Genomic DNA, 23327 nt, shown 5'->3' with positions numbered 1-23327 from the left:
CTGTTTTTATTCTGATTATATGTGTGTGTGTGTGTGTGTATATAAATATATATGTTTTTATGTTGATCTAGTATGTGAACCATCCAGGTATAGGTATAGGTAAAGGTCCAGTTAAGTTCAGTTGCAGACGACTCTGGGGTTGTGGTGCTCCTCTTGCTTTACAGGCCAAGGGAGCCAGCGTTTGCCTGCAGACAGTTTTTCCGGGTCATGTGGCCAGCATGACTAAGCCGCTTCTGGCGCAACGGAACACCGAAACCAGAGCAGTGCATGGAAATGCCGTTTACCTTCCCACTGCAGTGGTACCTATTTATCAACTTGCACTTTCTGGCGTGCTTTTGAACTGTTAGGTTGGCAGGAGCAGGGACCGAGCAACGGGAGCTCACCCTGTCGCGGGGATTTGAACCGCCGACCTTCTGATCAGCGATCCCAAGAGGCTCAGTGTCCGGGTATAGGGTGGTACAGTCATACCTTGTTTTGCAACTGGGATGCGTTCCAGAGCCCCGGCCGCTAGCCGAAAAGGATGCAGGAAAAAGCACCGCGTCTGTGCACACGCGGAGCGGTTTGCGCTTCTGCACATGCGCAAGTGGCAAACCCAGAAGTAACCTGTTCTGGTACTTCCGGGTTTGCCGCGGACGTTTGCCGGAACAGATGCTTGACAAGGTGGACATTCGTGGAGGTATTACTGTATATAAATTCACTATTTATATAAATATATAAATTGCACTATTGTATGCCCAGATAATATTCCTATTGTCTGATTTATCCAAACATCATAGGGCTGTTTACAGTTAGTGTTGCACGGACTGCATTCGGAACTAACTTCAGTTTTCTGGAGACTCTCCAAAGACAGACCCATATGTACAATTTATTACAGTCATCTATCCTAGATGTCAGTTTAATGGAAAGGCAATGTTGTTCAACATGATAACAATGCCACCCGCCCCGATGCATAGAAAACCAAAGTCTATCTGTAACGAGCCGCCATGCCAGTCTCTGTGTCTGAAAAATGCTCTTTAACAAATTTCATCGCCCTTTTAGTCAATGGGGGCCATGCAACTTGGGGGTGGGGTGAGGACAGAGGTCATGCTCCATTTTCTACTTTTGTCATGCAATAACTACCTGTGGGATATTGCGATCCGTCATAAACCAAGCCCAGACACACATGCGGAATTCTCAGAGGCGTGTTTCTAAAGTTAACAAGCAGATTTATTATAAACATCTGTTAAACCCAATATGCTTTTAGAGAGAGTCCCAAAGACCCTGTAACTCTGCAATAAGATGTCTTTACAGGATCTGTCATGGAGTTTGGCATTTATTGCAGAACTGAACGCCATTCGTAATAATCCCCCACAGAGCATTGAGTGTCAACATCTAAGGACACCTTTCAAAGGGTCACTTTGGCATCCCGATGAAGCAGATTTCAAAGTCACCCTCTACCTGGCTCTGAATTCTTTCCAAGAAGTGGTGAACTGAAATCTCAAAAGAGTTTTTACAGGACCAGTTTTTGTGCACAAAAAAGTCAGATGTTTTTACAATGATTGCAACCAATTTCCTACAGACATCTTTGGTCCATCCTGAGGCAAGCTCCGTCTATCCTGACTGCCCACTCTGCTGTTATACCATTGGCCAGGGGACCAAGATCACTGTTGGACTATGATTTACAGCCCCAGGAAGTATGGCTGATAGCCAGGGATGATGGGAGTTGTAGTCCAACAACAAGAGTAGGGTACCATACTATTATTATTAAATGTTTTCATATATGCTGGAAGCTGCCCAATAAGATGGATGGGGTACAAATAAATTATTATTATTATTATTATTATTATTATTATTATTATTATTATTAGCTACCAGTACTGGCATCAGTTGCATGCCTTCCTAGAGAGAGATAACCTGGCCATAGGCACCCATTCCCTAGAAACACTCCCTGCTTTTATTAATTGCTTTCGTGCATTTTAGTCGCTATGGCTTTAAAACAATCTGCTGCTCTGTTGCTTCTACTGCTTTCCATTATGAAATATATTTATTTTTTCGTTAAGCCCTCCAGAGACTTTTGCAAAAGATGGGCAGTAAATCCCTAACAGCGCCCTCCTACGCACGTTTATTCGGAAGTTAAGTCCCTGCTGTGTTCAGTGGGCTCACTCCCAGATAAGTGTGAGTGGGATTGCCGCCTCAAATGAATAAATAATAGAATTGCAGAGTTGGGAGGGACACCGGGGGTCATCCAGTCCAACCCCCTGGAATGCAGGAATACAATCAACTCCAAATGAAGCATGTGGCTAGTGAGCTATGTTCTCTTTGGGGGTGAGGGTGTCACAAGTTGTGCAGGCCTGATCTAAACCTAGGCCCCTTCATGCTTTTTTCTTTTTGCTCTGAGGAGAATCGCTGTCCGTCCGTGTCCAACACCCTTTCTCAATCTGACTACTGCAATGCGCTCTACGTGGGGCTACCTTTGAAGGTGACCCAGAAACTACAACTAATCCAGAATGCGGCAGCTAGACTGGTGACTGGGAGTGGCCGCCGGGACCACATAACACCGGTCTTGAAAGACCTACATTGGCTCCCAGTACGTTTCCGAGCACAATTCAAAGTGTTGGTGCTGACCTTCAAAGCCCTAAACGGCCTCGGCCCAGTAGACCTGAAGGAGCGTCTCCACCCCCAACGTTCAGCCCGGACACTGAGGTCCAGCGCCGAGGGCCTTCTGGCAGTTCCCTCACTGTGAGAAGCCAAGTTACAGGGAACCAGGCAGAGGGCCTTTTTGGTAGTGACATCTGCCTTGTGGAACGCCCTCTCATCAGATCTCAAGGAAATAAACAACTGTCTGTCTTTTAGAAGACATCTGAAGGCAGCCCTGTTTAGGGAAGCTTTTAATGTCTGATGTTTTATTGTGTTTTAAATATTTTGTTTGGAGCTGCCCAGAGTGGCTAGGGTACCCAGGCAGATGGGCAGTGTATAAGTAATAAATTATTATTATTACGAGTGCTGGGGTAACCAGCTGCAAAATGCTCCGTTTGCTGGCTGGTTCTGGAAACGCTGGAAGGAGATATCATGGCCCTAAGCCATGTAGCTCAGCCCTGAGCCATGTAGCTCTTAATCTCAGGGTTATTGGTTTGAGACCCACAGTTGGGGGGTGGACTAGATGACCCACATGGTCCCTTCCAACTCTGCAATTCTATGATTCCATGATCTTGCATTTGTCTAGTGCCTGTTAGCTGCACTCTCCACATAGATGCTAGGCAGTTTTCAGATGCTTCCTTTCTCCTTTGGAACAAACAGGGTCATAGGAAGCTGGCGTTTTACCAAGACCATTTGTTTCCCTAGCGCGGTATCATCCACACATACCAGCAGTGGCACTTCAGTTGGGGATATTCCCAGTCCTATCTGCAGGTGCTGGGGACCGAACCTGGAACCTTCTGCATGCAGAACCTTCTACCTAGCAGCCAGCTAGCAGAGACAGATACCCCCCACTAGCCTAGTACCATGAAGCCATGCTCCATTTTGTACTGCAGGCAAAAGCCCCAAATATCCCGGAGGCCGCCTCTTCAGACCGTTTGAATCTTACAACTGGCCAATCACATTAAAGGAAACAGTGACAGCATGGAGGCAAACTGCTGCACTGGGGAAACTAGGGCAATTTCCTATCTACGTGCCAGAGACGTTATAATATGACCGAGGAGGGAATCACCTCCAATGGCTATCATGCCCTGCTCGGGTCAGAAAGTCTCTCTCGCCCCGAATCCTCCAGCTCTTGCACAAACACAGACATCCTTAACCGCCTTTAGCCGCTCGGCTGCCCTTTATAGTAAGTTAAGATTGCACAAGTCTCTTCCCAGTGGGAAAAATGAGGCAGAGAGGTTAAAATGATGAGTCACCCGTCATTAAACAAAATGTGGGATCTATTCACAACTCCCAGTCTCTGTGTAAACAGTTCAATATTGCTATTTTGTCCTGTCAACCCCACAGATAAGGGATGAACAGCTTCATTCTGGCATTGTGTCGTTTGGGAAACAGATTTATCCATCAACATTCCCCCTCCCTTGCCCTTTCTGCCTCTTCCTCGCCGGGCACAATATAGCATCGAACATGCAAGGGGGGCAAACAAAGGCAGTACATAATGCCCCCGGTGCTGATGTCATTGCCGGTGCCCACAGGAAGAGATTCGTCCCTTCCCGATGATGCATCTTAGAAGAAAGGCAATTGGTTGACATGGAACCAGAGATCTTCCTCAGCCCCTGCTACCACCTGGCCCACAAACCAATCTGTCACACATCCCTAATCTGGAGTTTCGACATACACTGGTTAGTCTGTTAAGCAGAAAACTAGCTTCGTAATTCAGGTTATTAGCGCACGATTCGTGAAGTGGGCTCGGAAAGGGAAACCCGTGTCCAAACACGAACCTCAGCGCATCGTTGCTATGTGTAGCGGAACGGGGGGTGAAGAGGCCCCGCCTACTTGTACCGTATTAGCCGGATAATTTTATTGTTCATAAAATCCGAGGCGTGCGGGTGAGAGGAGTCGACGCAGAAGCCATCGCTCATGGCGATTTTCAGTACCTCCTCTACAAACACCTGGAAACTGTTGATCTGCTTCTTGGCTGGCAGGACCCACAACCTCTTTAAGTTCTGCCTGGTGTACTCCTCTTCCGGCAGCCCTTCCACGCTGGCAACCCAATCCAAGGTCACGTGGTAGGGATCCTGCAGGTAGCTGGAGATCGAGGACAGGTTGCCGTTGAAACAGTAGTAGAGTTTGGAGCCCAGAAGTTTGAGGAACAAACTGGAGGTGCTGAAGATGTGAGCGTTGAACACTTCCATGTTGGAAGAGGACAAGCTGTAGATCTGGGGAGCTTCCCGGACGGTGAAGTGAACCGTCTGAGTCCTCTGGTCCAAGCTGATGTTGAGCATGGCGTTCTTCTCCGCCCTAGAGAGCTCCACCTCCTTCTCCTGCAGGGCCTCAATCAGCGGCTGGACCTGGTAGAAATCTGCTTCTCGGCGGAGCAGGCCCATTTCTTGGAAGTCCTCTGGGAGGTCCAGGTGGGAGGTTCTCAGGAAGTTGAGGATGTAGCGGAAAACCTTGCCGTCCCGGTCGATGAAGCAGTTGCCTTGGCTGTCCCTCTTGGTTGGCAGGTTCCCGCTGAACATAGCACCCAGCATGGAGTCTGGGAAGCTGGTTAAGGTGGACAGCGATGTTGTGTACAGCTTCCCACCAACGTTTAGCGTTATAGGCTCTGACATGGTGGGAGGAAGGGATGTCCGGAGCAGATCTGGGATGGAAGGAAGCATATGCATCATTTAGGGGTGGTTTTGGGTTTTTTTTTTTGGAAGGGGGAGAAGCTTGAGTGCATTAAAATTCTTCCATTTACCTCCCCCTTCAACCCTCTTTTGGTGGAACAGGAGAGGTAAAGGAACAGGAGGAGGAGGAGGAGGAGGTGTGAAAGCCCTTGATTCTCCACCAGAAGGACCCATCCCTCTCGTCCTCCTGGACCTGCTCCTCACTCTCCAACCCTCCAGCTGATCCTGCCTGACTCTTGTCTCCTGGCTGTTATGTCTCCCCCAGATCCCTTCTTCCGTCAGCTTCTAACCCCCTTTCCCCCAGTGCCCCACTCCTCAGTTTGCCTAGCCACCGCTCCTCAGTCTCCAGCCAGTCCCTGACAGTATCAGCAGGAAGTCTTCTCCTGCAGAGCACAATAGCCGGTTGGGTATCTAAGGGGTGAAATGATCTTTTGAGAGCCAGTGTGGTGTGGTGGTTAAGAGCGGTGGACTCGTAATCTGGTGAACCGGGTTCGCTTCCCCGCTCCTCCACATGCAGCTGCTGGGTGACCTTGGGCCAGTCACACTTCTCTGAAGTCTCTCAGCCTCACTTACCACACAGAGTGTTTATTGTGGGGGAGGAAGGGAAAGGAGAATGTTAGCCGCTTTGAGACTCCTTAGGGTAGTGATAAAGCGGGATATCAAATCCAAACTCTTCTTATTTTGGAAGCTGATTAGGGCTTTGCACACCTGTAGTAGTACCTGTTGTCTTTGTCCATGGCGTTTGTCCAGTGACAAACCTAGACAGCATCTTAAAAAGCAAAGACATCAGCTTGCCAACAAAGGTCTGTATAGTTAAAGCTATGGTTTTCCCAGTAGTGATGTATGGAAGTGAGAGCTGGACCATAAAGAAGGCTGATCACCGAAGAATTGATGCTTTTGAATTATGGTGCTGGAGGAGACTCTTGAGAGTCCTATGAACTGCAAGAAGATCAAATCTATCCATTTTGAAGGAAATCAGCCCTGAGTGCTCACTGGAAGGACAGATCCTGAAGCTGAGGCTCCAATACTTTGGCCACCTCATGAGAAGAGAAGACTCCCTGGAAAAGACCCTGATGTTGGGAAAGATGGAGGGCACAAGGAGAAGGGGATGACAGAGGATGAGATGGTTGGACAGTGTTCTCGAAGCTACCAGCATGAGTTTGACCAAACTGCGGGAGGCAGTGGAAGACAGGAGTGCCTGGCGTGCTCTGGTCCATGGGGTCATGAAGTGTCAGACACGACTAAACAACAACAACAACTAGCACCTAGTATTATAGAATCATAGAGTTGGGAATCTCAGGTAAAGAATCCAGGACAGATGCCCATCCAACCTCTGCTTAAAAACCTCCCAAGGAGGGAGACCGTTCCAGTGTCAAACAACCTGAGGACCCACTGTTTGGTTCCCACGTGCAAGATCGTAACTGCAGCTTTCAGTGTCGGCTTGCAAGTGAGAACAAAACTCCCACAGGTAGAACTTCTACGTCTCCAGAAAACAACACTTTTCAGCATAGCTACTTTGCACATTCAGATGTCACCAGGCTTCCAACTTCTGAGTAACGCAGTGAAGAGGAAATCATCTGATGGTATGAATTTGTGTGAATGAGTTCTTGGGTACAGGGAAATGGAGACCCGTAGTAACTGGTCATCAGCCTTGAATGCCAGTTTGCCTCAAAGTCAACGACAATTTTCCCGTTGGAAATCTCAGGGCTGTAAATTCAAGAAGCTGCACTCAAGTCTACCACTAGGTCTTCTGCCGAGAGCAGATACCATTTGGAGACAAGGTACCTTTACAACGTCTGCTAATTTATTAATCAGCACAAAGCCAGCGTAGTTAGAAAGTCACACTAGGACTTGGGAGACCTGGGTTCAAATCCTCACCCACAGGGTTATTGTGAGGATGAAACAGAGGAATGAAAACCACGTATGCTGCCTTGAGCTCTTGTGGGGTATACATGTCAGGAAGAAAGGAAGAGAAATTTGCTAACGAAACTCCCATCACCCCATCTTGGCTGGGACTGATGGGTGTTGGAGTACAATGACAATCTGAGGACCCTACTTAGGGGCCTTGGTTCTCAAATGCCTTGGTTCTCAAACACGAAAAACCAGGAAGTAAGTGTTCCGGTTTTCTAACGTTTTTCAAAAGCCGAACGTCCGATGTGGCTGTCGGCTATTGTTTCAGGGGCGGCTGCACCAATCAGAAGCTGTGCTTTGGTTTTTAAACATTTCGGAAGTCAAACAAAGTTCCGGAACGGATTAAGTTTGGTGCTTTTGTTTATGGTATGTATTCTGTGTTTTTGAGGGTTTTTCGGTTAATCTGTTTTTGTGACTATGTGGAACCCAGTTCAGCTACTGATTGATTGATTGATTGATTGTGTGACTGTGGAAATGGATTAAAGCCCCCCAATCCAAACGACGACTATCATCAGTGCAGGTAAGAAATTTTTTTAAAAATTTTTTTATCTACAATACTGACTTATTTATTTTATAGTACAGCACACTGATTATTGCTTTCATTTTATGGATCAATGGTCTCGTTAGTAAAATTCATGTTGAATTGCTGTTTTAGGGGTTGTTTTTAAGAGTCTGGAATGGATTAATCTGTTTTGCATTACTTTCTATGGGAAGTGTGCCTTGGTTTTGGAATGCTTTGGTTTTGGAACAGACTTCCGGAACAGATTAAGTTTGAGAACTAAGGTACCACTGTACCAGGTTACAGAAAGGTGTGTTAGGAGTCAGAACTTTCAGACCCTCTTTAATCCATTATGACACGGCGTGCTGAACCCTTGCATGTTATGGAAGAGAAGAATAACAGTTGGCTGCGTGGACGGGCCTTTCCCCACGACTCTTTATTCACTGCGTCAGGTGAGATTTGAGGCTGGAAAGACCATTTCACCGACCCATCCATGAGGTAAGACCATTTGCGCAAAGAGTGATCTTGAAGGGAGTAAGCCAGTTAGGGTGTCAAGGGAAACATGAGGGATAAGAAATGCAAGAACTGTTTTGCTGGATGAGCACAAGTTTTCCGTCTGCATTCTAAGGCTGGATCTAGACACATTAAAAAAAACGTTTTGGGAAAACACGTTGCAAAGATCATAATGGGAAATCACATTAGCAAAGGATCGAACTCTACAGCGCCATCTGGTGTCATGGTGTTATAACACATTTAAAACTAATGTAAAAGGTAAAGGGACCCCTGACCATTAGGTCCAGTCGTGACCGACTCTGGGGTTGCTGCGCTCATCTCGCTTTATTGGCCGAGGGAGCCGGCGTACAGCTTCCGGGTAATGTGGCCAGCATGACTAAGCCGCTTCTGGCGAACCAGAGCAGCGCACGGAAACACCGTTTACCTTCCCGCCGGAGTGGTACCTATTTATCTACTTGCACTTTGACGTGCTTTCGAACTGCTAGGTTGGCAGGAGCAGGGACCGAGCAACGGGAGCTCACTCCATCACAGGGATTCGAACCGCCGACCTTCTGATCGGCAAGCCCTAGGCTCTGTGGTTTAACCCACAGCGCCACCCGCGTCCCAAAAACTAATGTAGCTGTGTCCAATAGTGGTCAGCCATATATTCCTAAGAAGGTAGTCCACCATCTAATTCTCACAGTGACCAAACAGATAGATGCCTCTTATGGGAAGTTGGGTCTGATATTTGCTTTGTTTATGCTTTTATTGTTAAATTGCTTCTAAATGTTTTAGAGGAAGCGATTAATAAATGAACAAATAACAAATAAATAAAACAATGTGAAAAATGCGTATACTGCTCAAAGGAAAGTATCTAAGTGGCGAGGAAAGGCATGTAAAAATATGTAAGACCGATCATTGAAGAAAATTAGAAATCATAAAAACCCTTCATTGTATGTTGTATCAGCCGTAAACTTCTAAACAACAATTCAGCTGGAGACGACCTGAGTTGTTGTTAAGCCTCTGAAGCGCAAAATAATAGGTGCCCATTGCCAAGGGGACAAAATGCCATTATGCTGGTGCATAATTAAGAGGCATATACAGTGGAACCTTAGTTCCTGAGCAGCTTAGTTGCCAAAGAAATCAGCTCCTGAACGCTGCAAACCAGAAAATAAGTGTTCCGGTTTGTGAACGCTTTTCGGAAGCCAAACATCTGACGCTGCTTCTGCTTGAGTGCAGGAAGCTCCTTCAGCCAATCGGAAGCCGCGCCTTGGTTTTCAAACCGTTTCGAGAGTCGGACAGACTCCCGGAATGGATTAAGTTCAAGAACTATGGTACCACTGTAGTAATAATAATATTAATAATAATATTTATACCCCACCCATCTGGCTGCCACTCTGGGCAGCTTCCAGCAAAATATAAAAACATAATAAAACACCAAACATTTAAAAACTTCACAAAACAGGGCTGTTTTCAGATGTCTTCTAATAGTCAGGTAGTTGTTTATCTCCTTGACATCTGGTGGGAGGGCGTTCCACAGGGTGGACGCCACTACCGAGATGGCCCTCTGCCTGGTTCCCTGTGGCTTCACTTCTTGCAGTGAGGGAACTGCCAGAAGGCCCTCGGAGCTGGACCTCAGTGTCTGGGCTGAGCAATGTGGGTGGAGACGCTCCTTTAGGTATACTGACGTTTAGCCATCCCTGACTTGAGGCCTACATAATACCTGGAGGAGAACTGAATCACAGGTAGGAAACTGGCCCCCTTGGGTGAAGAATGTTGGTGCACATATGAGTCAAAGGTCACTGGTGAAGGACCTTTGAGTCCTATGTGGATATTTGCTTCCTTGACCTGCTCTGAGCTTGTGGTCCGACCCAACGGCCCAGCTTTGAAACAAGTGGCTGCGCTGATGAACTTTTGCTCCTGCGCAAATTCCACCCCCTTTGTTTTTAAATAACTATCTGCAAAGCAGGGGCTTAACTGACCTTGAAAAAATGTCAAACAACTGGTCAGAGCCGTTCTGTATTTAACCTGAAGCAAGGATACTCTCTGTGTGGAGTGATGGCTAACTTGGGGGACGATTTTGTGCTTGTCTACATAGGAAAAACTATGAAAGAGCCATAGCACAGTGCAAAGGAATGAGACTTGTATGCATATAGTTATCTGAAGTTTAACATTTTAGTATATTTTTATATATGTTGGAAGCCACCCAGAGTGGCTGGGGCAACCAAGTCAGATGGGTGGGGTTTAGAAGAAGAAGAAGAAGAAGGAGAAGAAGGAGAAGAGGAGGAGGAGGAAGAAGAAGAAGAAGAAGAAGAAGAAGAAGAAGAAGAAGAAGAAGTCCCTCCTTTAGGAGAGAAATGTTGGAGGGCAAGGGCGAATGGCTGGATACAGAAGACTCTTACTACAGTTGTTCCTTGGACGTCGAACGGAATCCTTTCTGGAAGTTCATTCAACTTCCAAAACATTCGGAAACGAAAGCACAACTTCTGATTGGCTGCAGGAAGCTCCTGTAGCCAATCGGAAGCCACATCAGATGTTTGGCTTCAAAAATAGTTCGCAAACCAGAACACTCACTTCTGGGTTTGCAGGGTTTGGGAGTCAAAATGTTCGAGAACTAACTGCTCGAAAAACAAGGTGTGACTGTATATTCCTATGTTCTGAAATCCCTGGAGTCATTGTCAGTCAGTGCAAACCAGGTGAGTAACCTGTGGCACTCCAGATATTGCTGGACTGACTCCCAGCATCCCTGACACCACCACTGGCCATGGCTTCTGGTGCTGATGGGAGTTGTAGTAGCAGTTCAAGACATCTGGAGGATGTCAAATTGTCAAAAGCCTTGTTACGGAAGTGCCACCTGCAGAAACAACCTGCAGGCGTTGATGTAAGTTCCCCCTGAGCCCTGGGGTGTACAAAAGAGGGTTAGACATGTAAATACATAAGCAACATTAAAGCCAATGCAGCCTCAACCACACTTTAAAACCCGCCCTAAAAAAAACCTTCCTTCCAAAATATCTCCGTGTTTATCTTTGGGGTTGTATCGTAAGGCAAGGCGCAGCTAATCAAGGTATATTTGCACATATCCTGTCTGATATTTTTGGCCCCATCTCGTTATACCTTTAATCCCTTAAAACCAGTCCTACCTTTAAAGATAAGATCATAGGTAATCCAGGTTGGTGCTCTTAGATAAAAGGAACCAGCCGTGTATTAACAGATGATTTACCAATTGCTGTCTGCCCTCAGACACAAAAACTAAAAAACTGGTTCAGCCGTCAGGGTCTGCCCCCTGGCCCGATTCCAATCATGATTTCTCAGAAGGAAGTTTCCGTGAATTCAGCCAAGCTTACTCTCAATTAAGTGCAGAGATCGTGGCAACCTAAATTTAATTTTACCTTGCCTCTAACAAGAAATCTCTACATGGGACAAGAAGCTACAGTTAGAACTGGATATGGAACAACTGATTGATTCAAAATTGGGAAAGGAGTACGACAAGGCTGTATATTGTCTCCCTGCTTATTTAACTTATATGCAGAATTCATCATGTGAAAGGCTGGGCTGGATGAATCCCTAGCCGGAATTAAGATTGCCAGAAGAAATATCAACAACCTCAGATATGCAGATGACACAACCTTGATGGCAGAAAGTGAGGAGGAATTAAAGAACCTTTTATTGAGGGTGAAAGAGGAGAGCGCAAAATATGGTCTGAAGCTCAACATCAAAAAAACGAAGATCATGACCACTGGTCCCATCACCTCCTGGCAAATAGAAGGGGAAGAAATGGAGGCAGTGAGAGATTTTACTTTCTTGGGCTCCATGATCACTGCAGATGGTGACAGCAGTCACGAAATTAAAAGACGCCTGCTTCTTGGGAGAAAAGCAATGACAAACCTAGACAGCATCTTAAAAAGTAGAGACATCACCTTGCCGACCAAGGTCCTGTTCTCGAAGCTACCAGCATGAGTTTGACCAAGCTGCGGGAGGCAGTGGAAGACAGGAGTGCCTGGCGTGCTCTGGTCCAGGGGGTCACGAAGAGTCAGACACGACTAAACGGCTAAACAACAACAGCCTCTAACAAGCCTGGTCTAGCTGCATTCATCTTCCCAAGGAGCTGAGGTGATGCAAAAGGCTTTGCGTGCAGCTCAGGTCTTGCGATTATCTTGGCTTTCAACAACTTCGCCTTTAGAAGAAATTCTAATGTGGACCCAGCAGAAAAAAAGTCATATTGAAACAGATCTGTCAGAAAGTATAGCATCCCTCTTTCTCCCTAAGATAGAAGAAGTTGTCAGACTATTAGCTACTATTTCCTACTCTGACTAGGAACATCGCTTCATCATCTCAGACAGAGCATCTTTACCCTCACCTGTTACATGTAACCTGGCAGTATCCCATTAGTGTTTAAAAGTTCTAAATGACTTAAGCTCCAAATATCTGAAAGGCCTTCTCCCTCCCTACAGATCCTCTTGTGTGTTAAGATCTGCAGAGAGAATCCTCTTGGTAATTTTGCTGCCCCTGCAGGATCTAGGTGGTGGTAGTGGGTGTAGCAAGGCTCAGGGGCTTCTCTGTAGCGGCCCCTAAACAATGAAATTCCCTCCTCACAGAAGTGCATTTATGACTTCATTGTAAAGGTAAAGGGACCCCTGACCATTAGGTCCAGTCGTGACCGACTCTGGGGTTGCGGCACTCATCTCGCTTTATTGGCCGAGGGAGCCGGCGTACAGCTTCCGGGTCATGTGGCCAGCATGACTAAGCCCCTTCTGGCAAACCAGAGCAGCGCACGGAAACGCCGTTTACTTTCTCGCTGGACCGGTACTTATTTATTTACTTGCACTTTGATGTGCTTTTGAACTGCTAGGTTGGCAGGAGCAGGGACCAAGCAACGGGAGCTCACCCCGTCGTGGGGATTCGAACCACCGACCTTCTGATTGGCAAGCCCTAGGCTCTGTGGTTTAACCCACAGCGCCACCCACGTCCGACTTCATTGTACTACTATGCAAACAGCAAACAGTCGCAGGGAGAAGGTCAGGAGGGCTAAAGCTCAGAATGAGCTCAGACTTTCAAAAAAGGTTAATAATAATAAGAAGAAGGTTTCTTCAGATATGTTCAAAGCAAGTGGAAGAACAAGCAAGCAGTAGGTCCTCTGCATGGAGAAGACAGAGAAATGCTATTGGGTGAAAGAGAGAAGGGAACACGTACCTACTATAAACAAATTCAAATCTCCACCCAAGCGGCACCCAAGGGTACTAAAGGAACTTGCGGATATAATCTCAGAGCCTCTGTTTACAATCTTCGAGAATTCTTGGAGAACAGGTGAGGTTTCTGCAGACTAGAGACTAGAGATAGGCCAGTGTTGATCCTGATAACTAGCGAGAGATCAGCTTGATGTCAATACCAGGAGAAGTCCTAGAACAGATAATTGAGTGGTCGGTCTGTGAGCACTTATAAAAGGATGCCTTGATTACTAAGACGCAGCATGGGTTTCTCAAAAACAAGTCATGCCAGAGGATAGAGTTACAAGCTTTGATAGAGATACAAACTTGGTGGATCAGGGGAATGCTGTGGACATAGTGTATCTTGATTTCAGACCTTGACAAAGTCCTCCATGATATACTCCTGTTAAAGCTGGTAAAATATGAGCTGGACGAGGTAACTGTTAGGTTGATTTGTAGTTGGTTTACTGACCAAACCCAAAGACCACTCACTAATGGTTCCTTTTATCATCCTGGGAAAAAGTGACAAATGGAGGTGCTGCAGTGTTCTGTCCAGGGGGCGTTGTTGTTCAACGGCTTTATAAATGACTTGGAAGCAGGAATTGAGGGGATGCTCATCCAATTGGCAGATGACACCGCAGAAGACAGAATTTGAATACAAGATGCCCTGAAAAGATTGGTGAACTGGGCCAAAACTTAGTAACAAAATGCATTTCAGTAGGGACAAATCTAAGGTTCTAAACTTAGGCATCCCCAACCTGCATCCCTCCAGATGTTTTGGCCTACAACTCCCATGATCCCTAGCTAACAGGACCAGTGGTCAGGGATGATGGGGATTGTAGTCCAAAACATCTGGAGGGCCAAAGGTTGGGGATGCATGTCCTAATCCAACCCTCTAACCCAGGCATAGGCAAACTCGGCCCTCCAGATGTTTTTGGGACTACAGCTCCCATCATCCCTAGCTAACAGGACCAGTGGTCAGGGATGATGGGAATTGTAGTCCAAAACATCTGGAGGGCTGAAGGTTGGGGATGCCGGTTCTAATCTTAGGCAGGAGTAACCAGCTGCACAAATATAAGATGGGGAAATCTGACTTGACAGTAGTACGTGTGAGAAGGTTCTTTCACATTACCTGTTATCCAATTCCTTTTTCAAAACAGGAGATACCTGGGGGCTTCTGCATGTGAGATGGATGTTGTACAAATGAGCTGGTCTCTCCCTAGAGTTAGGATGGTGTTGTGAGCAGAATGAGAGACCTGGATCTCAGTCCCACCTCGGCAATGAAAATTGCTGAGAGGCTCTGGGCATTTTTTAATCATGGTTTCCCTTCTCCAAAACAGAAATAATACGGTCTACTGCAGAGGGTTTATTTATGTCTCATTCATGGCCTGCCTGTCTGCCTCTCCTCCAAAGCAGATGGCATTTTCATGCAAGAACAACTTTGCAAGGTAGGTTAGGCAGAAAAATAGTGACTGACCCCAAAGCCCCCGGTCACCTTCACAGCTAAAGCTGTGGCATAAAATTGTGTTTCAAACTTCCAAGGCCATCTCTCTAGTCACTGGACTATCACAACTCCCTATAATGAGTAAAGAAAGAAAGAAGAGAGTCTAGGTTATAAATGGGTATATTTTTATGTCTCTACGCAAACACACATCTAAACGATCTCAGTAACTTAGAGCAGAAATAAGTACTGCAAAGATCTGGAGAAAAGTAAAGGTGTTTGCATGCAGAGATTGAATAAAAAAAATGATCAGACAGCACAAAGTCTAAAAACAACGATTTTGGGATGACAGCAGACTTTGTAATAGAGCTGGGTCCTTTTATTGACTATTGTAAGATAACTTACAGTGGGGGAAATAATACGAATATACCTTTTACTGTTGTGTAGGGGCCTTGTTGCTCTGTATAATTTAAGAGCGGTTTACAAACTTGTACATAATGTTGGAAGACGTTTAGATACGGACATGTTGCCTTGATATCAACAGTTTATGTAAGCGTGTATACGCGGTCGGCTTGGGAGCACCTTTGGGTACCAAAGTGGAAGGACAAAGTCAAACCGGAAAAGGACCTGGCACACGTCTGCTACCTTGTCACCTTTAACTGCCTGACAGGCGGAAACTCAACAGATGCAGCTCTCCTTTCCCTAGAGCCAGAGGAACTTTCCGACAGTTTTCTTAGAAATGCGACTTCTGAGCCATCTGGGTTTTAAAGGCCCCCCCTCCCCAAACAAACAAACAAACCAAAAACCCCATCAAGGTGTATCATGAACCTTGAGCCAAAGGCATGCATCTGAGGGGCCCAGCCTTTGGGATCCCTCTGTTGATCTCTCCTGCGACCAGCCAGCATCCCATTCATCGGAGGGCTTCCCCCAGCATCCTCCGCCCCCTTTGGAGCACCTGGCTCTTTCGCATCACTTACCTGTCGCGCTGCCCACCTGCTGGACCGCTGTCGCAGATGCTTCTTTGGGGTGGGGAAGGGGAGAGAGAGGGGAAAAAAACGATGGGAAAGACTGGGTGGACTGGGGAGGGGGGGAAGAGAGAGAGAGAGGTGGATCTGCCCTGCCTAGGAGACGAAGGGAAACCCCAGCCGGCCGCAATGCTCCGTGGGAACTGTATTTCCTGGGCGCCTCCGGTGCCAGCGCCGCGGGCCGGGGACGGGACTACAACTCCCAGCTGGCTCCGGGGCAAAGGCGGCCGGCGATCAGCTGGTGTTAAAGGGGACGCAGCCCTGGAATTGTGACTCGGGGGGAGGGGGGGGGGAGAAAAACAAACCCACAGAGCAGCCGGAGGTGGTTCCCTGGTGATGCGCGCCGGCTGCAGCAAAGCAGCTCCTGGCGCTTTCCCTCTGCACCACCAAGTCTGGGTTGGTTTGTTTTTTTGCAAGCGGGGCGCTGGAGGAAAAGTGGGGCGTTGCTCTTATTATTATTATTTGCAACGGCGTCTTCTGCACCTGGAGAGAGAAGTAAGTGAACGGCCGCCTCCCTTCCTCCGTCGCTTGCTTGTTTGCTTGCTTGCTCGCCTCCCCGTTTTGCGCAATGGTAACGCGCGCGTGCAGTGCGGAAGGTTCCCCTACGAGGAAGCGCCGCTGGCTTTTGCAAGCGGGAGGGGAAATTGCTCCCAGGTAAACGGGCGCAGGGTGGCCCCATCCGGTCCTTCGGGTTTGGGGCGCTTCCTCGACTCAGAATCTCCGTGCGAACCCCTCTTTTTGACCCCTCTTTCTTCGTAGAGTTGGAAAGGGACCCCTCGGGTCATCTAGACCAACCCCGCGCAATGCAGGGATCGCAGCTGAATTCATGGAGGTTAGATGCGGCTCTGCTAGCCATGTTTAGCGGCAGTATACCCCTGAGTGCTTGAGGCTGGGTGGCAAATGACAGAAGAGGGCAGTTGCCCTGTTGCCCCCACTTTGTGGTCTTTCCGGAGGGGTCCGGCAGGGAAAGTGACCATCGATCTTTGGGTTAATGCAGCTGCGCTCTCCCTATGTTGTCTTCTAGCTGCTTAAGATGCACTCTGCACATGCTCAGTGCTGCTCTTTTTTCCCCGGAGGATGACTTAGAATCGTAGAGACGGAAGGGACCCAAAGGGTCATCAAATCCAACGCTCTGCAATGCAGGAACTTCATCTCTTTCAAGGCCGAGATGTGGTTTTGGGAACCGATTTTGGAGCACCAGTTCTTGATTTTTTGTTCCGGTCACTCGTCCCTTTCCCTGGGGCTGCCGCCCTCTTGTGAACCAAGTAACCGTGTGGTCAGGTTTTGGCGAGACAGGTGAGTCCGCGGAGGGAATAGCAAGTGTGGAAAGATGGAGGAATGTTCCTGCAGCAGAACAAACCCTTGGCAAAAACAAAAAAGTTGTCAGGCTTATTGACATGATGCAAGAAGAAGTCCCGGGGGAACGCCGGTGGTGAGGCTGCCTCGTTGCTAACTCAGACTGAAATTTATGCTCTCTTCATTCTGTCACCACCACGTACTTCTGTAATAAGAACTGCTGCAGAATTAGAGCCATCCGAGAAGTGCAGTTGTGGTGCAGTAAATAGATGCATGCATTTATTACATTCTGCCATTTCTTTAAGGAGCGCACAGTATTGTGAAAGGTTCTGTAGCCTAGTGTAGTGGTTAGAGTGTCAGACTAGGACCGGGGAGACAGGGGTTCAAATCCCCACGCAGCCTTGAAGCTCACTGGGCTTCTAGTCTCTGTCTAACCTACCTGACAGGGTTGTTGTGAATTGGGGAGTGCGTGTCACCTTGAGCAAATTGGAGGAAAGTCAGGATGTTAATGCAATAAGAAATAGATGTGCACCTGTATGTTTTATCCTTGCAATAATCTTGTGGGTTGGTTGGGCAGAGAGAGTGATTGGCGCAAGGTTCCCCCAGTGAGCTATGTGACAAGAGTGGGGATTTGAACCCAGCGCTCTCTGGGATACTAACCACTGTACAAACACCAGCTGTAAGTCAAGTCTCCTGTGAGGGTGCTGGATTAGATGGGCCATTGGTCTGATCAAGCAGTGGCATGGTTTAGGGGAGCGGGGAGGTCCTGGGGGCCATGGCCCTGGGTTCAAAATTCTGAGGGGGTGCAACCAGGTGCCCCCGTGCAGGCGCTAGCTTTTGGGGGATCCTCACTCTACCCCGGCAAAGGCAGCAGAGCAGCAAAGCCCACAGTGGGCAACCCCAGCGCAGCCCGGCCCAGCACTCTTCTTCGTGGGTGTCAGGATGAGTCTCCCACCAAGGGCTGCGTTGGCTGGCCAGGCTCCACTCTGTATGGGTGGGTGGGTCGTGCGACATGGCCCCGCTTAGCTCAGGGGGGGGGGGTACCTTCTGGTGCTATTGGTGTCTTGCCTGCCCCGGGCACCAGCAACCCGCGCTATGCCACTGTTCTTAAGTTCACTGGGCGTCCTCCAGCTTGGAGCTGCAGTCCCAAACATCTGGAGAGCACCAGGTTGGGGAAGATGAGTGTAAGCCAAAGAAAAGAAGCCACCATACTTTGAACTTATTGACTGTCTTGGCATAGGTGTTATGGCTGTTATTAAGATGACTTGGGCGCTTTCATGAAGGCTAGGTCTGCCATTGACTATCGGCCATATTAACTAAAATTGTGTTTCTGTAAATAGGGGCCTCAGTATACCTGTCATTACTGGGCACAAGCTGGGTAAGAGAGAGAGAGAGAGGGACTGAGACTGGCCATTTCCATTATACCTGACTTGTAGGCTTCTCTGAGTCATTTGACTGCACACTGCCGGAGACATAAATCTGGGAGCGGTAGGACTTTGACCCGATTCAGCATGACGGTTATGGTATTTCTGAGATCTGGTACTCAGCTTTATACTGAACAAAATACCCGCCCTCTTTTTTTATGATACACACTTTCTCTTTGCCAGAAGTGTCATATAATTATGGTATAAAATCCATTCATTTCAAGTTGGGCAAGTGTTCCGTATTCGCTCCTTTTCATTTCTTGTGTTTGTGGAATCCGCAGAGATTTCTTCCAGGTCTGTTTGATGAAATAAAATGATGGTTTTGTGAGGCAAAGCAAATTGATTATTCAGAAATTGTAGCAATAAAAACTTGTGATCATATGCAGACTTGCTTGGGAGGGAAAAGCCGAATCACTGTGGGACCTAACTTCTCCTTCTCCTTCCTCCTCCTCTTCTTCTTCTTCTTCTTCTTCTTCTTCTTCTTCTTCTTCTTCTTCTTGTATTTGTACCCTGTCCATCTGACTGGGTTGCCCCAGCCGCTCCCAACAAAGTATTTAAAACATCAAACATTAAAAACTTCCCTAAACAGAGCTGCCTTCAGATGTCTTCTAAAAGTCAGACAGTTGTTTATTTCCTTGACATCTGATGGGAGGGCGTTCCACAGGGTGGGCGCCACCACCGAGAAGGCCCTCTGCCTTGTTCCCTGTAACCTCAATTTTGGCAGTGAGGGAACTGCTAGAAGGCCCTCAGAGCTGGACCTCAGTGTCCGGGCAGAACGATGGGGGCGGAGACGCTCCTTCAGGTATACTGGGCCAATGCCATTAAACAGAAAATGTGCACAGGATTGTTGATCTTCAGTTTTTGATTCAAATTCTAACCTTCCTTCTAGGCACTGGCGGAGGAAGAGGAGTGCGAGGGGAGCGCACTGCCCTAGGCAGTGTGATCCCGGTGGGGTGCCATCATGGCTGCCCCCCCGGGGGCCACGCCCCCGCAGGCACGGGCCCCGCCCCCGGGATGCGCACCAGCAGCCCCACCCCCGTCTGCTTCCCCCCCCCCAGTGCCAGAGCATGAAACTCCGCCCCTGCTTCTAGGATGCAAAGGAGGAAATGGATCTAGTGTGAATTCTTTGTCTCAGAGTTATGATATGAAATCAGTTTTATTTTTATTTATTGTCCGTATATTACAATTATATCCTGCCCTTTCTCCCAAAGGAAGTGGGTGTCATTTTTCAGGAACGCCTCGTCTCTCCTTTTGCGTATTATGAAAGCGTCTGCCTTTTGCAAAACCTTATTGTGTGAAGACTGCTAATTTTTTAAAATTAAAATCCTTAATACAAGTTGGCAGTAGTCAAGGAATGCAATGGGAACAAAGTCGTACAGAATGTGAAGTAAAACATTCTGAAAGCATGGGATGATCTGTCTTGAGTTAAGGTTGGAGACAATGCATCCCGTGGATCTAAAATAGTACATTTCCGAGCACAATTCAAAGTGTTGGTGTTGACCTTTAAAGACCTAAATGGGCTCGGCCCAGTAGACCTGAAGGAGTGTCTCCACCCCCATCGTTCTGCCCGGACGCTGAAGTCCAGCTCTGAAGGCCTTCTGGCTGTTCCCTCACTGCGAGAAGCAAAGCTACAGGGAACCAGGCAGAGGGCCTTCTCGGTAGTGGCACCCGCCCTGTGGAACGCCCTCCTACCAGATGTCAAAGAGATAAACAACTACCTGACATTTAGAAGACATCTGAAGCCAGCCCTGTTCAGGGAAGTTTTTAATGTGTGACATTTTAATGTATTTTTAATCTTTGTTGGAAGCTGCCCAGAATCAATTATTATTATTATTATTATTATTATTATTATTATTATTATTATTATTATGTTGACTCGGGGCTGAAGTCAAACAGCTGTGTTAACAGCACTGAAGTGTTCTCCCTGGGCTAAAAGCATGGGCAGTATGTCTGGAGGTCCTGGGCTACCCAGACGACAAGACCCCCCTCTCAGCTTCACTGATGTGGTCCAAACGAAAGCAGAGCAAGATATTTGGCACCAGCTTGGCTGCAGGAGTTGCCGGAAGGAGGCGTACAAGGAGCCATTCAACTGTCTTACAGACTCCACTCTGAATTTGTGCAGCAGTTCCTCCTGAGCCTTTTCTTCTCCCAAAGATATCCCACAAGGCAGCAGAGGTTTAGGGCCAAAGTTTTCCTCCTCCTAGATGGGCTCCCTTCCCAGGTTGACAAACCCTTCACTTCCCTCAACAGTACAGGCAGACATTGCCTTTTTGATCGTTGGACCCAACCACTATTGGTCTCGCCTGCTCAATCCTCTGGAGCTTGTTTTTGCTTGCAAGGGAAACCCCTAACTCATGGGTAGGCAAACTAAGGCCCCCGGGGGCCTGATCCGGCCCAATCACCTTCTAAATCCGGCCTGTGGACGGTCTGGGAATCAGCGTGTTTTTACATGAGTGGAATGTGTGCCTTTATTTAAAATGCATCTCTGGGTTATTTGTGGGGCATAGGAATTCATTCATTTTTTCCTTCAAAATACAGTCATACCTCATGTTACGTTTGCTTCAGGTTGCGTCCCACGGCAACCCAGAAGTACCCGAATGGGTTACTTCTGGGTTTCGCCACTCGCGCATGCGCAGATGCGCAAAATGACGTCACGCGCATGCGCAGAAGTGGAGAATCGCAACCCACCTGTGCGCAGACGGGGGTTGCGTTCTTTTCAGGTTGTGAACGGGCCTCTGGAATGGATCCCATTCGCAACCAGAGGTACCACTGTATGGTCCGGCCCCTCACAAGGTCTGAGGGACAGTGGACCGGCCCCCTGATGAAAAGGTTTGCTGACCCCTGCCCTAACTCAATGAGCGTTTGAGACCATCGGCTGCCCTCACCTGGTTTAGCCAGCCAGTCGAAGCCATTCCAGAGTGTGGCTGCTATCACATACTGACAGCTTTTAGGAGCCACAGGTGAGAGCTGTGTGCAGGGTGAGGACCAAAGGTGGACAGACTACCCAGAAGGAGCAAAATGTGCCCCCCACCAGAGGTTCTACCCCTCCCCTAACAACCTATACACTCTACTAGGGTATTAAGAGAGAGGAAATTAATAAAGGTTTTTCTTTAAGCTTTGTGCATCATTTTGCAGTTAGTGGCACAGAATAAGGCCTAGGGGAAATGGCGATGCCACAGTCCCGATCATAAATTTTGCATGCAACCTTCTTTCAGAGCGTCACATTTGAAAAGCACAGACTACTGTAGATGTTTCCTCTTTTGGAGTGCAAATGTATGGCCACTCTGGGATGTGCTGTTTGTTGGTTTAACTTGTTTGTTGGTTAAAGGGGGGGGGGAATGCTAGGTTTCGGGGCAAGTACTCTTTAATGAGAGAACCCCAGCAGAGAATTAAAATCACAAAACATGCAGCAAAGTAAAGCGTGGAAATATAGCCTGTTGAGACCTTTAAAATATCCCCTTCTTCCAAAGTCCCCACTTCTCTTAGCATAGAAAGAAACCACACGTTTGACAAGTTGAAAAATGGTTTACTTACAAACTCTTCAAAGGTCAGATTCATGAGCTTTCCCATACAGCAGCAAGAAAAGACCTGCAGTAAAATAGTAAATGTTTCTAAATTATTTGTATAGAAAAACAAAGATGGCTTGCTTAAGCCACGCAGTGGCTTGGCACATCTTGGTTAGAACCCCCTTACTGGTAGGGTTCACATGGTGGAAGAGAGGGAACAAAGAGATTGGTAGGAGGAGTGACCTAGCTAAGCCTGGCAGGACAGCTTACACTCTATGGTCTTAACCCCTTCATGCATTAATTAGAGTTAAGCATCTTGATTATATGAGGCTGATTGATCCCACACTGGTTTCCAAGGTTTAGTGGCCAGACCATGTCACTTGAGAGGGCACTAAAAACCCCACAGATCTGCAAGGATTGTTGACCAGGCAAAAACGACAACATGTTTGCATAGCTGCACCTTCAACTTGCAAGGTCAGGGGTGGGGAACCTCTGGACCTCACCATCTGCCCCCGAGGGCTTTCCCCATGTACACACCCTCTGGAGCCACCAGTCCTGCTTTCGACCTTCCATAAGGGGTTTTGCCTGACTGGAATGTCCCCTTGAACTCTCATGATGCTTCTTGTTTATCTGAATTCAGGTTGGAGAGGGTTGTCTGAAGGTGTGTAGAAGTGCGCTGGACAATCCAACATTCCTTTCCCCTACCTTGTGCTTTTGGCTCCCGTATCTCGTTTTGTGTAGAAGCGAGCCTATTGAACAGCATCAGAATTCGCATTCGTAGCCCTTTCTCCCCTGGCCCCACCCAGCAGTGACCTGCGGCCCCCGAAACGCTGCCCCAAAGGGAATGTGGCCCTTGAGATGTTTCTCACTTCCTCCTCTGTAGCACCACAAAGTTCCCAAGAGTTTAAGCCAGCAGCGTTGCTCACTATTCCCTCTGGAGCATCGGGGGCTTAGCAAAGGTGCAGGTCTCAGTGAATCCAGATTGCCTGGCAATCTCAACGATGCAGAAAGTCAGTGATGTAATAGTTTGGCTGGCAGAGCAGGAGGTGGCTTTGGAAAAGGGATGAAGGACAGGGAGGTCAGGTTGAAATTTCCTCTTGGCTCTTTTCTTTGCTGCTGCAGAATGGAAGGGGGTGGAAAAAGCTAGCAAAAGACTCTCCTCTCCCCGCACACCCCCTCAACCTCAACCCCATGCAGAAAATTGACTATGTAAGCAAGGAAGCAAGCACTTCTGTCTTCAG

General features: G+C 47.7%; 2 protein-coding genes and 1 long non-coding RNA gene across 9 annotated transcripts in view; 2 read left to right on the top strand and 1 right to left on the bottom strand.

The window, feature by feature from the left end:
• The window catches only part of LOC310760966, a 95052-nt gene that overhangs the window by 27730 nt on the left and 43995 nt on the right, over window positions 1–23327 (top strand). The window lies entirely within an intron of this gene.
• On the bottom strand, window positions 1185–16000 carry KCTD21 (potassium channel tetramerization domain containing 21). 2 transcript variants are annotated; one of them, XM_083610159.1, is made up of 3 exons: window positions 15813–16000; window positions 13381–13587; window positions 1185–5260 (listed from the first exon to the last, which is right to left on the bottom strand). In XM_083610159.1, exon 3 carries the CDS (start codon window positions 5229–5231, stop codon window positions 4449–4451), a length of 783 nt encoding a protein of 260 aa, XP_083466285.1. In that variant the 5' UTR covers window positions 5232–5260; window positions 13381–13587; window positions 15813–16000; the 3' UTR covers window positions 1185–4448. The 2 variants fall into 2 exon arrangements, with proteins under 2 accessions (XP_083466285.1, XP_083466286.1); XM_083610160.1 differs by lacking the exon at window positions 13381–13587 and having other exon boundaries at window positions 15813–15993.
• Window positions 7981–23327, top strand: part of USP35 (ubiquitin specific peptidase 35) — a 48534-nt gene continuing 33187 nt past the window's right edge. Inside the window, exons 1-2 of one of the 6 annotated variants that reach the window (XM_083609636.1) lie at window positions 7981–8196; window positions 14735–14842. In XM_083609636.1, coding sequence (XP_083465762.1) covers window positions 14822–14842 — 21 coding nt within the window. In that variant the 5' untranslated portion in view covers window positions 7981–8196; window positions 14735–14821. Of the gene's footprint in view, window positions 8197–14734; window positions 14843–16142; window positions 16356–16521; window positions 17157–18496; window positions 18645–23327 lie in introns of those variants that run through there. The other 5 variants (XM_083609640.1, XM_083609637.1, XM_083609638.1 and 2 more) reach the window with 5 other exon arrangements.

The sequence above is a fragment of the Podarcis filfolensis genome (genome assembly GCF_964270895.1).
Source record: "Podarcis filfolensis genome assembly, chromosome: 4".
Taxonomy (NCBI): domain Eukaryota; kingdom Metazoa; phylum Chordata; class Lepidosauria; order Squamata; family Lacertidae; genus Podarcis; species Podarcis filfolensis.
Note: the sequence above shows the minus strand (reverse complement) of the source record. Positions and strands in the feature narration are given on the sequence as shown.